Raw genomic sequence first — 14,779 nt, 5'->3', positions numbered from 1 at the left:
AGCATGAGGAAAGACGGCCCTTGTATGACTTGTGGACTTCAACTCCCAGAATTCCTGAGCCAGCATGAGGAAAGACGGCCCTTTTATGACTTGTGGACTTCAACTCCCAGAATTCCTGAGCCAGCATGGGGAAAGACGACCCTTTTATGACTTGTGGAGTTGAACACCCAGAATTCCTGAGCCAGCATGGAGACGGCCCTTTTATGACTTGTGGACTTCAACTCCCAGAATTCCTGAGCCAGCATGAGGAAAGACGGCCCTTTTAGGGCTTGTGGACTTCAACTCCCAGAATTCCTGAGCCAGCCTGGCTGGCTCAGGAATTCTGGGAGTTGAAGTCCACAAGGCATAAAAGGGCCATCGTTCCCTATCCCTACTTCTATGGCTTCTCTCCTTGGCACCGTTTCCCCTCCCGCTTATGAACGAAAAGGGCCTTCTTTGGGGCAGCTGCTCCGTTTCCTGGGGGCTCCCGCTCCCCCGCCTCTCCCTCTTCCTCCCTCCTCAAGGAGCAGGGCGACTTTACGGGCCCGCTCTGCCCCGCTGAGGCTCCATTATCCCAAGCAAGCCCCGTCCTTCTCCAGGGAAAAGGGACGCGGAGGGGTTAAAGCAGACAAGTTCGGCTGCCTAGAACAGACGGCGGCGGCGGCTGGTGGGGGGGGAAAGCGAGCGTGCGCGCGCGCACCCTCGCGAAGACAAGGACTTTTTTTTTTTTTTTCTTCTCCTGTTTTCTCCGCGCGGAAAAGCGAAGCGGAGCCCGAGCGCGGCGCGCGCGCCAGGTGAGCGGCCCGACTTGACAGCGGTGGGAGGGAAGGAAGGAGGTAAGAAGAGCCGCCCGGGGAAAAGGGGAGAGAAGTGCCCCCCCACTCCGCAATTCCACCCTCCCCCCTACCATTCCCGGGTCGGGTTCCCGGCTGGCTGCGGCTTTGCAAAGCTTAACCCGTTGCACCCGTCCGGCCTCCCTCGACCCGCTGCTCCGATTCCCGGTTCTTGGAGTGTCCGCTGTGAGTGCGACGCCCGTCGGCTCGGTCCAAACAGGAGGGGATCCGTTGGAAGGGTAGGGAGGATGGGCGTCGGAGGGCAGCAAATGCCTGGCTGAAATGGCATGCCTGCACATGCAGTACACACGCGCGCGCACACGTGTAAGTGCAAGCCTTAGGAAGGGCCANCGCTGCTCCGATTCCCGGTTCTTGGAGTGTCCGCTGTGAGTGCGACGCCCGTCGGCTCGGTCCAAACAGGAGGGGATCCGTTGGAAGGGTAGGGAGGATGGGCGTCGGAGGGCAGCAAATGCCTGGCTGAAATGGCATGCCTGCACATGCAGTACACACGCGCGCGCACACGTGTAAGTGCAAGCCTTAGGAAGGGCCACACCTGGAATATACTTGCATCCAGTTTTGGTCACCGCGTTGCAAAAAAAAAAAGGATGTTGAGACTTTGAGGAAAAAGTGCAAAGAAGAGCAATTAAGGTGATTAAAGGCCTGGAGGCTAAAAAACATAGGAAGAATGGCTGCAGGATTTGGGTTTGACTAGGGGGGGACGACATGATAGCAGTGTTCCAGTATTTGAGGGGCTGCCACAAAGAGGAGGGGGTCGACTTATTTTCCAAAGCACCAGAAGACAAGACAAGAAAGGATGGATGGAAACTAATCAAGGAGAGAAGCAACCTGGAATAAAGGAGAAACTTCCTATCAGTGAAGACAATTAACCAGTGGAACGGCTTTGCCTTCAGAAATTGTGGGTGCTCCATCACTGGAGGTTTTAAAGAAGAGACTGGACAGCCACTTGTTTGGAATAGTAGGGTCTTCTCCTTGAGCAGGGGATTGGACTAGAAGACCACCAAGGTCCCTTCCAGCTCTATTCTGATTGATTGATTGATTGATTGATTGATTGATATACATAGGTACAGAGGCTCACACATGTGCAAATCCTTCTTGAGCAGTGGCTTGGACTAGAACAGTGGTGGCGAACCTATGGCATGGGTGCCAAAGGTGGCACTCGGGGCCCTCTGTGTGGGCACGCGCACTGTCGCCCCAGGCCCAGGCCTTCAGCTGGTTTTTATAAAACCTTTTCGCTTTAGGCCTCCGGGTGCGCGTGCCCAGAGGCCTAAAGGTTCAATCAATCAATTTCAACTTCTCCTGGAAAAAAAAGATCTTGCATAGTTGGAATGGATTGATTGAACTTTTTAGTCCCACCCAGTCTGCTGTTACCACAGCCACACCCACCCAATGGGCCACACCTACCTGGCACCCGACGATGCATAAGTGGCTTTTGGGTCGCAGTTTGGGCACTCGGTCTCTAAAAGGTTCGCCATCACTGGACTAGAAGACCACCAAGGTCCCTTCCAGCTCTATTCTGATTGATTGATTGATTGATGTACATAGGCACAGACGCTCACATACTCGCGCAGCGTTCTCCTGTTGACCCATACCTTTCTCCCTCCTGCTTTTCAGCTTCTTTGGAGGGAGCCACTTTTCATCCTGCGCATTATCCAAGGCGTTGCATCCTCTTCTTCTCTGTAGCCAAGAGGTCCCCAAGTTTGGGGGGTTTTGCTTGTTTGCGTGGGCCAATTGCTGGCATGCCAGGGCCCGGTGCTGATCCACGGACCTGGGGTTGAGGACCCCTGCTGTACCCCGATCAGACAAAGACCCCCCCTCTCCAGCTGGCTTTGCTTGGGATTTAACTGAGGGGGGTGGAAGATTCCATTAGATGCGCAAATGCCAGTACCCCATTGGTGAGGATTGTCCAGATTTGGGTCAAAAAGGATCCGAAGAACTTTTGGGTTAAAAAGGGGGAGAATGAATTTAAAAAGTGCAAAATCCTTCCATATAAGATCTGACTCTGCAAATTGGCCTGGGGACCCAGTGGGGGAGTTCCTGACAGAACAATTAACAATTAACCAGTGGAACAACCTGCCTCCAGAAGCGGTGAATGCTCCAACACTGGAAGTTTTTAAGAAGAGACTGGACAGCCATTTGTCCGAAATGGTGTAGGGTTTCCTGCCTGAGCAGGGGGTTGGACTCGATGACCTCCAAGGTCCCTTTCAACTGTATTATTATTATTATTATTTATTCTGGACCATGGCTGCTAGATTGACAGCAGACTCCACACACACACACTGCTCCCTACGTGCTAGTCTGTTTTACTACAGACAGTCCTCAACTTAGGACCACAATTTCTGTTGCTAACTGAGACATTTATTAAATGAATTTTGTCCCATTTTATGACCTTCCCTGCCATGGTTGTTAAGTGAATCACTGAGCTGTTAAGTTAATAACACATTTTTAACTGAATCTGGCTTCCTCATTGGCTTTGCTTATCCGAAGGCCGCAAAAGGCAGGATCCCCAGGACACTATTATTTGAAGTCCTGTGAGTTCTCCACTGCTGGGGGGTTTTAAGAAGAGGCTATATGGTCTGGAGCAGGGGTAGGCCACCTTGGCTCTTTTATGACTCGTGGACTGCAACTCCCAGAATTCCCGAGCCAGCCACGCTGAGGGGAAAGGGAGAGGTTTCCAAGCTGAGCCAGGCTGGTTCAGGAATTCTGGGAGTTGAAGTCCATGAGTCATAAAAGTGCCAAGGTGGCCTACCCCTGGAGGATGGTTTGACTGATTTTCCTCCCCCCCCCCCCCCGGTTGCAGAGGGTTGGAGTGATAGGCTGGTTGGGGAATTCTGGGAGTTGAAGTCCCCATACCTTAAAATGGCCGAGGTTGAAAAACACTGGGTTCACATGATCTTAGTGGTCCCTTCCAACTCCACCATTCCAATAATTCTAAAATTTTCCATAACGAACTTAAAACAAGTGAGTTTGCAGATTGCTCTTATTGTAGACTTTATTCTAACGAGCTAACTTTCTACTCCATCATCTAGGTTGCGGTGGTTTGTTCACCAAGCCAAAAGTAAATCCAGTCAACCTTGGTGGGGATTCTTGGAAGTGAAGCCTTCACGACTGAAGCAGAAAGATGAATCCTAACTGGGAATTGCCGCATATCCATTTTCAGGAATCGGCAAAAGAACAGAAAATGGTAATAATCGCACTCAGCTGGCTTTTCTTCAAGCTTCTGTGCTAATTTTTTAAGTTGAGTACCGGTCTTTGTTTATTCAAGGCACCATTCAGAACGCTCCCTCTTCCCGTTTCCCCCCACACAACAACCTTGTGAGGTAGGCTAGATTAAAAGTGGCCGAAATCTGTGGCTGAGAGGAGAAGTAAACCTGGGTCTTCCCTGTCCTAATCCGATCCCTCAGTTTTTACACACACACCCCTGGCAGACCTAAAAATATCTTTCCCCTTTAAAAAAAAATACGTTAAATATGTTCTTGAGTAAAGATCAGTCTTGCATTTGTGCGGTTTTTCAGGAGTTTCTCGTTGACTTTTTTCTGAGATCTCTTTTCACATCCCACAGCTGTGGATTCCCAGGATCCCCCATCCAATTGCTAACCAGATCCGACCCGGCTTCACTTCCAACCTCCAAACCGGCTCCCAAAATCTCTACCCTCTTGCTCCAATTACAGGTGGTCCTCGATTTAACGACCACAATTGAGCCCAAAATGTATGTGGCTAAGTGAGAAATTGGTTAAGTGAGCCTTGCCCCATTTTACGACTTTTCTTGCCAGATGTGCTAAGTCAGGGGTAAGCCACCTTGGCTCTTTTATGACTCGTGGACTTCAACTCCCAGAATTCCTGAACCAGCTATGCTGAGGGGAAAGGGAGAGGTTTCCAACCTGAGCCATGCTGGCTCAGGAATTCTGGGAGTTGAAGTCCACGAGTCATAAAAGAGCCAAGGTTGCCTACCCCTGTGCTAAGTGAATCATTGCAGTTGTTATAATTAGTAACCCAGTTGTTAAGTGAGTCTGGCTTTTACTTTGCTTGTGAAACAGTCACCAAAGGGGCACGGGACACGGCAACGGTCATAAAGGTGAGCCAGTTGTCAAGCATCCGAATGGAAATCACGTGACCGTGGGGGATGCTGCTGTGGTTCTAAGTGTGAAGTCACTTTTTGCGGTGCCATCGTAACTTCGAACGGTCACTCAGTGAGTCGAGGACTACCTGCGCACCACCAAATCATTGCGTCCTCCTTTGTGTGGCCAAAAATAATAAGGCAGTTTCCCTGTTCCCAAAAATAAAGTTGCCCCATCCTGAAGTTAAGTGGAGGGTGCAAGGCAGGTTGAGGTCTTCACATCTGGCTGACTTTCTCGGTGCTTGTAGGAGTCCAGGAATCCAAACCGCCCTGGTGTCACCCAGTCTTTCTGGGACTCTGAGTTGGGGCTGCTGCGCGTGATCGTTAAGGAGGAAGACGACAGCGAAGAGGCCAATCCATCAGGTAAAGAGGAATATCACGGGTTGGGGGGCTCGGGGGGTGGAGGGAGAACCGAGGGGGTCTTGGATGCCCTGAAATTCCTTTCTAGGCCAGGCTTACCATAGCCATTGCTCAATGGTAGGATTCAACCAGTTCGCACCAGTTCGGCAGAACCGGTAGCTAATTTTTTGTTGCCCAGGCCCAGAATGGACTTCCGGAAGCGGCATCCACACAGAGAACCGGTTGTTCACCTATTTGAATCCCACCACTGCCGTCGCTCCCTTGTGGGTGCCGGGATCCATTTCCCTTGACAACACAACAGTGTTCAATATGAATTCTGGGCAGGTGGGATGTTCATTCTGGGCACATCACAAGTTCATTCACAGTGTCTTGAGACAGACTTGCAGATACAGGAAAGAAGGGGGCAGGTTTTTACCTCATGAGTAGTATGTGCAGATAGTCCTCTACTTACGACCAAAACTGAGATTGGAATGCCTATTGCTAAGCAGTGGAGTTGTTAAGTGAACGGTGTAACCGATAGGCAAATCCAGCTACTCCCACTGAGGTTGCTTGTCAGAAATCTCCTGTGAAGGTAATAAATCAGGGCTTTTCAACCTTTTCACCCATTGTACCACTTTTAGGATATGGCAACATCCGAGTACCACCAGTTGCCTAGCAAGGTGTCAAAAACTTGATGACCCCCCCCAAAAAAGGAAAAAAGTGATAAAGTACAGGTAGTCCTCGACTTACAACAGTTCGCTTAGTGACTGTTCGAAGTTACAATGGCACTGAAAAAAGTGCCCCCTAAGCCACAGCCGAGCAAGACACCTGCCTGCCTGCCCAGTGCGGTGCTCTTCCTCCTGTCCGAGGTTTCCATTGTTGTGAGCATTTATGTTGAGGATTGGCAGTGGAAGTGGGGTGGGGGGGGTGTTTGGTTTTTATTCCACCCGTCTGCTGGGTGGTTGCAGCAGGTTTTGGTCACTTCACATGACCCTGGGACACTGTGACCGTCATAAATATGAATCAGTTGCCAAGCATCTGAATGTAAATCATAAGACCCTGGGGATGCTGCAACATTCCAGCTGATCGGCGCTTCTTCTGGGCTCAGCGGAAGCACCAGGATCAGCACAGAGCTCCAGTTGGAGCAGCGCCAGGCTCCAACTGGAGCTCTGTGCTGATCCTGGTGCTTCCGCTGAGCCCTGACAGTCCCGAAGAAGCGCCGATCAGCTGGAAAGCGGCACTGATCCTGGCGCTTCCACTGAGCCCTGACAGCCCTGCAGCTCCAGCCATCTCTCACTCAGGCTTGTGCGGTGCTGCCACCAGTTCAACTCATTCCCCTCCCCCACTACCACTTGTCTAGGATGGTCGCGTACCACCTGCCAGGTGCCAATGTACCACAGGTGGTACCCGTATCACTGGTTGAAAAGCCCTGTAATAAATGGTGACCACATGACCGTGGGATACTGCAACGGTCGTAAAATACAGGCCAGTTTCCAAGCGTCTAAATTTTCATCATGTGACCGTGGTAACGCTGTGGGAGTCATAAGTGTAAGGAGGGGTGGCAACCCCACTTTTTTCAGTATCGTCATACATTAGAACGGTTGTTAAAAGAAAGATCATTAAGTCGGGACTACCTGTATTGAAGGTGTAGCTTATTTTTTTTTTCTGAGGCCTCAAAGAGAGGGGTTGCCCAAATGTTCTTCCTGCAATATTGACAAACCTGTGAAGCAAGATGGGCCATGACAAAAATGACCGGCCCAAGAGGCAGAGTGCAGAAGCAGAATCTGAAGATGGATTTTTCTAGGCCAGAAGTGTGGAACGATGGCCCCTTTAATGACTTGAGGACTTCAACTCCCAGAATTCCTGAGCTGGCTGGGAGTTGAAGTCCACAAGTGATAAAAGGGCTATCTTTCCTCATGGTGGCTCAGGAATTCTGGGAATTGAAGTCCACAAGTCATAAAAGGGCTATCTTTCCTCATGGTGGCTCAGGAATTCTGGGAGTTGAAGTCCACAAGTCATAAAAGGGCCATTTTTCCTAATGGTGGCTCAGGAATTCTGGGAGTTGAAGTCCACAAGTCATAAAAGGGCCATCATTCCCCATGCTGGCTCAGGAATTCTGGGAGTTGAAGCCCACAAGTCATGAAAGGGCCATCATTAACCATGCTGGCTCAGGAAATCTGGGAGTTGAAGTCCACAAGTCATAAAAGGGCCATCATTCCCCATGCTGGCTCAGGAATTCTGGGAGTTGAAGTCCACAAGTCAAAAAGGGCCATCGGTCCCCATGCTAGCTCAGGAATTCTGGGAGTTGAAGCCCACAAGTCATGAAAGGGCCATCATTAACCATGCTGGCTCAGGAAATCTGGGAGTTGAAGTCCACAAGTCATAAAAGGGCCATATTTCCTCATGGTGGCTCAGGAATTCTGGGAGTTGAAGTCCACAAATCATAAAAGGGCCATCCTTCCCCATGCTGGTTCAGGAATTCCCTACCCCCGTTCTAGGCCAAGACCATCACCTGAATGGCTGTATAATAGAGAAAAAGCCTGATTAAGCATGTTGGGCAAATCTAGTATGGATTTAATAAGCTTCCTCACGCCTAAGCTGTATTGATAAATTGGCATTTAAGTACCATACCTGCTCTTTTTATTTATTTACTTATCAAACCACATTAGACAGCCCTAATGGTGTTTTTGGTGTTTTTGTATTTTTGTATTTGTGTATAGTATCTGTTTTTAAATATGCTGTGAACCGCCCTGAGTCCTATGGGAGAAGGGCGGTATATAAATTAAAATTATTATTATTATTATTATTATTATTATTATTATTATTATTATTATTATTATTATTATTATTATTATTATTATTAATGCGTTCAGTTGGAAACTCGGTTGCTATTTTAGACTTTCGCCAAGTGATTAGAAAGTTGTTTCCCTCATTACGTTTAATTATGCTTAACCCTGTTCGGGGAAAGATAAGCTTAAAACGTTTTACATTTATTTATTTTTTTCCTGCCTGAAGAAGACTGGACGGCAGGATCAACCACAGAGGGAGGTTCCTTCCCCGAAAGCTTCACTTCGGAGCATCAGCTGAAACGTTCGCCAGAGAATACGCAAGACAATATTTTTCCTCCGGTGGAAGTGGGTGAGTGTAATATCCACCCTCCTGTGAGCATCTTGAAGAGATCAGCTCTCTTTTCCAAGGTACTCGAGTACGGTTGTGGAACTGATCACGATGTGGGATGAGATGTCTGCAGTTCCAGCCATAGTTCTGCAAGGTGGCTTAGCCATCAAATCTTTTGCTTGAGAGTTTCTGTGAAGGGAGCCTGCCCGTTATGGCCGTAGGTTGCAACAGTCACGACAAACCCACTTTTATTACCTTTCTTGCAATGGTTGTTAAACAAATCCTGGGCTGTAAAATGGCTGTAGCAGTCATTAAGCCAACACCACAGTCGTTAAGTAAACCAATAGTTCACTATAGGTCAGTGATGGCGAACCATTTAGAGATCGGATGCCCCCAAACCACCCCCCTCACCCCCACTCCGCTTCCCGCCCTGCCTGCTCCGCCCTCACCCACCCCAGCCCCACCCGCCTGCAGGGCCGCGCACTGCCTCCATGGCCTGCTGCAGCAGATCGCCAGTCAGCCCTGCAGCCCCATGGCAGCCATGCCCTCTGCCCACACCCCGCAGCATCATCTGCATGCTATGGGGTGTGAGAGCGGAGTCTTGTCCCTGTTGCCCGGGGGCGACTCTCCTCCAGGGGGGCTGCTGGTGAGGAGGGGGCCGTGGGGGAAGGCAGGGCTGGGGCAACGGCGTGCGTGCCCGCAGAGAGGGCTCCGAGTGCCGCCTCTGGCACCCGTGCCATAGGTTCGCCACCACCGCTATAGGTGCACTTTTGCCAAAACCTGCAAGTGTGGACTATAAATGCCCGAAATTTGACCATGTGATTTGGGGAGGGTGGGGGCTGACTGTCAGAACTTTGAATCCAGATCCTAATTCCCCTTGGTTGTCACTCAAGGACTACCATAGAGGAAATGGCCATGAAGGACAGGAGGAGGAGGAGGAGGAGGAGGTAGTGGTCAAATAAGGACTTGAACCCTGGCCAAGAAAGTAATTTGAGGAAAACATTTTGGTTAAGCCCCTCCCTAGTTCTTAAAAAGCTAAAGGACAGGAAGAGAGAAGTTCAGTCAGACTTGACAGATTATGTTAGTGAGGGTTCTTGGTGTTCTCTGAGCTTGGCTGTTTTCTTGCAGACGTTTCCTTGCCCGTCTGAGTAACATCATCAATGCTAGCAGTGATGAGGAAAGCAAAATATCTGCAAGAAAACCAGAGAGCACCAAGGACCCCTCCTTCCAACTCTGTGCTACAAATATTATCCTTTAAGGCAGATATGTCAAACACCCCTGCTTTAAGAGAATTCTTGTTACTTTAACGGTAGTCCTGGCTTGCATGGGGTTGGTTCCTTCGTCCAGTCATCTGACAGGGCCAAAAGCCCAGCCCTTTCCAGGCTCCTCTAAGAAATATTTTTCCCGTGTTCCAGCAGAAACCATCCAGATTAAGGAGGAGCCTGCAGAGATATCCGTAACGATACTCGAGCATCCCAATGCCGAAGGGACGAGTCCCAACAAGTGCGCCCTGTGCGGAAAGACCTTCAGTTGCAAGTCGGACCTCACCAGACACCAGAGGACTCACACGGGCGAGAAGCCCTTCCGGTGCTTCGAGTGTGGGAAAAGCTTCAGCCGAGGAGATTACCTGATTTTACACCAAAAGCTTCACCGGGGGGAGAAGCCGTACAAGTGCTCCGAGTGCGGCAAGGGCTTCTACCGAAGCACCCGGCTGATTTCCCACAAAAAGGTCCACCTGGCCGAGAAACTCTACAAGTGTTTCCGTTGCGGCAAGAGCTTCGGCGACGAGGCCAAGCTCGCCCAACACAAGCAGGCCAAGCACACGAACGAGAGGCCGCACACCTGTGCCGAGTGCGGCAAGAGCTTCCGCCGGAGCACGCACCTCACCAGGCACCAGAAAATCCACGCCCGCAAGGCCCGCTACCGCTGCCTGCAGTGCGAGAAGACCTTCACTTGTCGAAAGCACCTGCTGTCCCACGAGCGGACTCACACGGGAGACAAGCCCTACAAGTGCCTGGACTGCGGCAAGAGGTTCAGCTTCAGCGGGAACCTCGCCTCGCACCTGAGGATGCACACGGGGGAGAAGCCGTACCTGTGTCTCGAGTGCGGGAAGAGTTTCAGCCGGAGTGCACACCTCACTCTGCACCAGAGGACCCACACCGGGGAAAAGCCATACACCTGCCTGGAGTGCGGGCGAGCCTTCAGCCAAAGCAGCAACCTCACCTCCCATCAGCGCATCCACACCGGGGAGAAGCCGTACGAGTGTCCTGTGTGCGGGAAACAGTTCTCGCGGGGCGACTCGCTGGTCTCGCATCAGAGGATCCACGCCGCGGAAATCATCTGACCCGGGGTTTGAAGGGCACTTGGCGCAACAGGGCCTCTCGGCAACAGGCTTCGGTTGCGAGGGGGGACAAAAAGGAAAAGATGGCAGACTCTTGCTTCGTGTCAAATAATCGCTGTGTGTCAGAAGCTTCTTCATTGTTGTCTTTGGAGATCCTCAAAAGGTCACGGTTGTCTGAAAGCTGTTTTTTTTTAAACATAACCAGATTTTCTTGGTTTTTTTTCCCTTGAAAACGTTTCGCTTCTCATCCAAGAAGCTTCAGAACGTAAGAAGCGGAACGTTTTCAAGGGAAAAAAAAAAAAAAGTCCGGTTGCCTTTCGGAAAAAAGCACCTTTGGGACTTCTTCATTTGTTACATACACGGACAAACAGAATTGGAAAACGATAGTCAAGGACAGTGTATTATATGTTATAGAGGTTTATAAGATTCTAAGCAATGCCCTGCTGGATCGGACCCCAGGCCCATCTTGCCTGCCCAAGGAAGCCCTCAGGTCTCCCAGAAGATGGCCTTCAGAAGCAGCCATCCTACCATTCAGACTTCCGGAAATAGCATCCACGCACTTCCAGTGGGCTGTTCTGGGCCTGGGAGGTCTCCCCAGCTCAGAACAGACTTCCGGAGGTGGCATCCACGCACTTCCGGTGGGTCGTTCTGGGTCTGGAGGGTCTCCCTGGCTCAGAACGGACTTCCGGAGGTGGCGTCCACGCACTTCCGATGGGCTGTTCTGCAACTGGGAGGCCTCCCCGGCTCAGAACAGATTTCCGAAGGTGGCATCCACACACTTCCGGTGGGCCGTTCTGGGCCTGAGAGGCCTCCCCGGCTCAGAACAGATTTCCAAAGGTGGCATCCACGCACTTCCGGTAGGCCGGTCTGGGTCTGGGGGGCCTTCCCGGCTCAGAACCGACTTCCGGAGGTGGCGTCCGTGCACTTCCTGTGGTCCATTCTGGGCCTTGTGAAAAAGGGCTAGGGCAGTGGTGGTGAACCTATGGCACAGGTGCCAGAGGCGGAACTCAGAGCCCTCTATGTAGGCACGCGCACTGTCGCCCCAGTCCTAGGCCTTCAGCTGGGTTTTATAAAATCTTTTCCCTTTAGGCCTCCGCCTAAAAAAGGTTCAATCAATCAGTCAATTTCAACTTCTCGCGGGGAAAAAAAAAGATCTTGCAAAGTTGGAATTGATTGATTGAACTTTTTAATTCCCCACCCAGTCTGCCATTACCACCGCAGCCACGCCCACCCAATGGGCCACACCCACCCAATGGGCCACCTGACGATGCATAAGTGAGTTTTGGGTTGCAGTTTGGGCACTCGGTCTCTAAAAGGTTTGCCATCACTGGGCTAAGGCTTCAGCCAGTTTGCCGAAGTCAACAAAAAATTGTTGTGTGAACTGGCTGAATCCCACCACTGCTCTTAATGCCCCAAATCTCTTCAGAATCTGTTTCCACAGTATGCATATTTTTTTCCTTTTTTGTGTGTTTTTGTTTTTGATGGGTAATTCAAAATCTTTTGTTGGTTGTGAAAGCGGGCAAACTATAATTTTTGCCTCTTCTTGCAAGGTTATATATCATATATTTATGGCAAAGGATGAGACTGGATTGGCGCAGAAGCCATTTTGCAATCCTAGAGGATTAAAAAACAACAACACAACCCATTGTTATGCAATCTAAAGTTGGAGCGATGCATGTTAAAAGGGCTTTAATTAACTAGGTGTTGCTTTGTTCTTAAGGGGAGTTCTGTGGGCGGGAGATCATTTGAAAAATCCTCCTTATGATCTTGAAAGAAGAATCCAGAGGCGATTGCTGGATTTTTTTTGCTGAGAGTGAGGAACTTGGTTCAAAACATGGAATAAACCTTTGTGGATTACATATATGTATATATCCCACCATCTTCCTGAGGAGACCAAAACAAGGCACACATTTCTCCTGCTTCTTTTTTTTTTTTTCTTAAAATCCCCCACAACAGGGGTAGGTAACCTCGGCTCTTTTATGACTCGCGGACTTCAACTCCCAGAATTCCTGAGCCAGCATGGCTCAGCTTGGAAACCTCTCCCTTTCCCCTCAGCATGCTGGCTCAGGAATTCTGGGAGTTGAAGTCCACGAGTCATAAAAGAGCCAAGGTGGCCTACCCCTGCCCCCCACAACATCCCTGTCAGGGTAGGCCAGACATGGAGAGAAAGAAAAAGGACTGGCTGAAAGGCACTTTCTGTTTGGAAATGGTTGAGGGAATTCCTTGCTTTCTTGGTCTGACAGCATTCTGATATTCCATGTGAAGCCAACCTTGATCTGAGATCCTTTTAACCGTCCTGGACAGAAATGAATTTTAATCCAAACCATAGAGTTGAAAGGGACCTCGGAGGTCATTTAGTCCGATCCCCTTGCTCCAAGCTCTGTTGGAACATCTCTGACGGTTGACTACCCAGCCTCTAAAGATCTCCACTGAGAGAGACCTCACTATTTGGGGGTGGGGGGGAGAGAGAAGGGCTCTTCCACTGCCTGATTAAGAGGCAGAGGCTGTGATCCCGTAAACCAGTGGTTCTCAACCTTTTTAATGCCGTAACCCCAACCGGTTGTAAGTCGAGGACTAAACCGGTCGTAAGTCGAGGACTACCCAACCGGTCATAAGTCGAGGACTTTCCCTGCCCGGGAGCACTGTGCATGCGTGGTTCCGCCCCCTGCGCCGGCCGAGGCGTAGCTGGCAAGCGGCAGCGACGGAGCAGGCCGACCACCAGCTGGCCCAGCCCAAGGGAGGTAAGGCACCCGCCGGAAAAGGGGGAAAAAATGGCGGACAAAAAAAATGGCGGACAGCCTTGCTTGGCGACCCCCGTGAAATGGTCGATTGACCCCAAATGGGGTCCCGACCCACAGGTTGAGAACCACTGCCGTAAACCCAACTCGGAAGGGAACGTCTCTTCTAATGCAGCAACGCGATTTGGTAAATTCTAAGTAATATTTCAGCCTGCTTTCTAGCATTCCCAAAGGTTGGGGAACCTATCCTGTTCCCTCCCTGTCTTACAGTCCATCCATTTCTTCATTTCCCTAGTGCTCAAGGCAGCCAATGTGGTTCTCTTCTTGCACCAACAGTTGTGCAAGGAAAACGGGGGTGGGAAGGAAGAAGCGGTTAAATTTGACCCTGGGTTTTCCCCCCAAACCACCAGAAACGTGTTTCTAGAACTGCTGTGGTCCTCAAAGAATTTGAAGATGTTCTGTCACCGGATCCCACGGTCTTAAGAAAAAGGATTTAGGAGAGTTGGCTTTGGATCAATTTCTCTAACAGGAAAAATATATTCTTGCCATCAGGGAGAAGCAGACCTGAAAAACCAGATTGGGGGGATCAGTGAGGGAGAAAATCTTAACAACTTAATGGCATAAGACTCAACTTATTTGGCTCTGAAAAGTGTGCCTCTACATATTTCCTGTCCATCTCAAGAATGCTGGGGACATTTAGCAACCCGTCTTTATACCACTGTGTTAATCCAGTGTTATTTCAGTACTAGTCGGGGGCTGGACTAGATGACCTCCAGGATCCCTTTCGTTCTATGAAACCTATTATCCCACTTCTTCCTCCACACTGTTTCGACAAAACAAAGTTCAGGGGACTTTCCTGGTTTATTATAGGCGATATAATTATTGTAATTGTATTCTATTATCTATCCTGATGGGAGAGCTCTGTGGAATTAAGCGCTTAAATTTGTAACATTTACCTGATCTTAACAGCTTTTCTCAAAACCATGTACTTATGAATTGCTAAATAAAACCGAATCAAAACATGGTCAGTTTTGGAAACTATTTTTTTGTTAAAACGACTGCTATAATTATCCAAATACCACTTCATTGGATCATGAAATGGTTTAAACTGTTACGTGTCCTGGTGGCGCAGTGGTTAGAATAAGGTAGTAACTGTAGTAGTAGTACTATAGTAGTAGTAGTAATAGTAGTACTACAGTAGCAACTGTGAGAGGGATCTCGGAGTCCTAGTGGACAATCATTTAAATATGAGCCAGCAGTGTGCTGCAGCTGCCAAAAAAAGCCAACACAGTGTTAG

At 49.7% G+C, this 14,779-nt stretch overlaps 1 protein-coding gene across 1 annotated transcript in view; it reads left to right on the top strand.

Moving 5' to 3' along the window:
- LOC107298646 (zinc finger protein 436-like) overlaps window positions 1-10,747 on the top strand; it is a 50,244-nt gene extending 39,497 nt beyond the window's left edge. Inside the window, exons 3-4 of the mRNA XM_015828024.1 lie at window positions 5,196-5,310; window positions 9,819-10,747. Coding sequence (XP_015683510.1) covers window positions 5,196-5,310; window positions 9,819-10,747 — 1,044 coding nt within the window. The remainder of the gene's footprint in view (window positions 1-5,195; window positions 5,311-9,818) is intronic.
- Window positions 10,748-14,779: the final 4,032 nt, after the last annotated feature.

Source organism: Protobothrops mucrosquamatus, unplaced genomic scaffold (assembly GCF_001527695.2).
Source record: "Protobothrops mucrosquamatus isolate PMUCROS unplaced genomic scaffold, P.Mucros_1.0 scaffold4162, whole genome shotgun sequence".
Classification (NCBI taxonomy): Eukaryota; Metazoa; Chordata; class Lepidosauria; order Squamata; family Viperidae; genus Protobothrops; species Protobothrops mucrosquamatus.
This window is presented reverse-complemented; position numbering and strand designations above follow the sequence as displayed.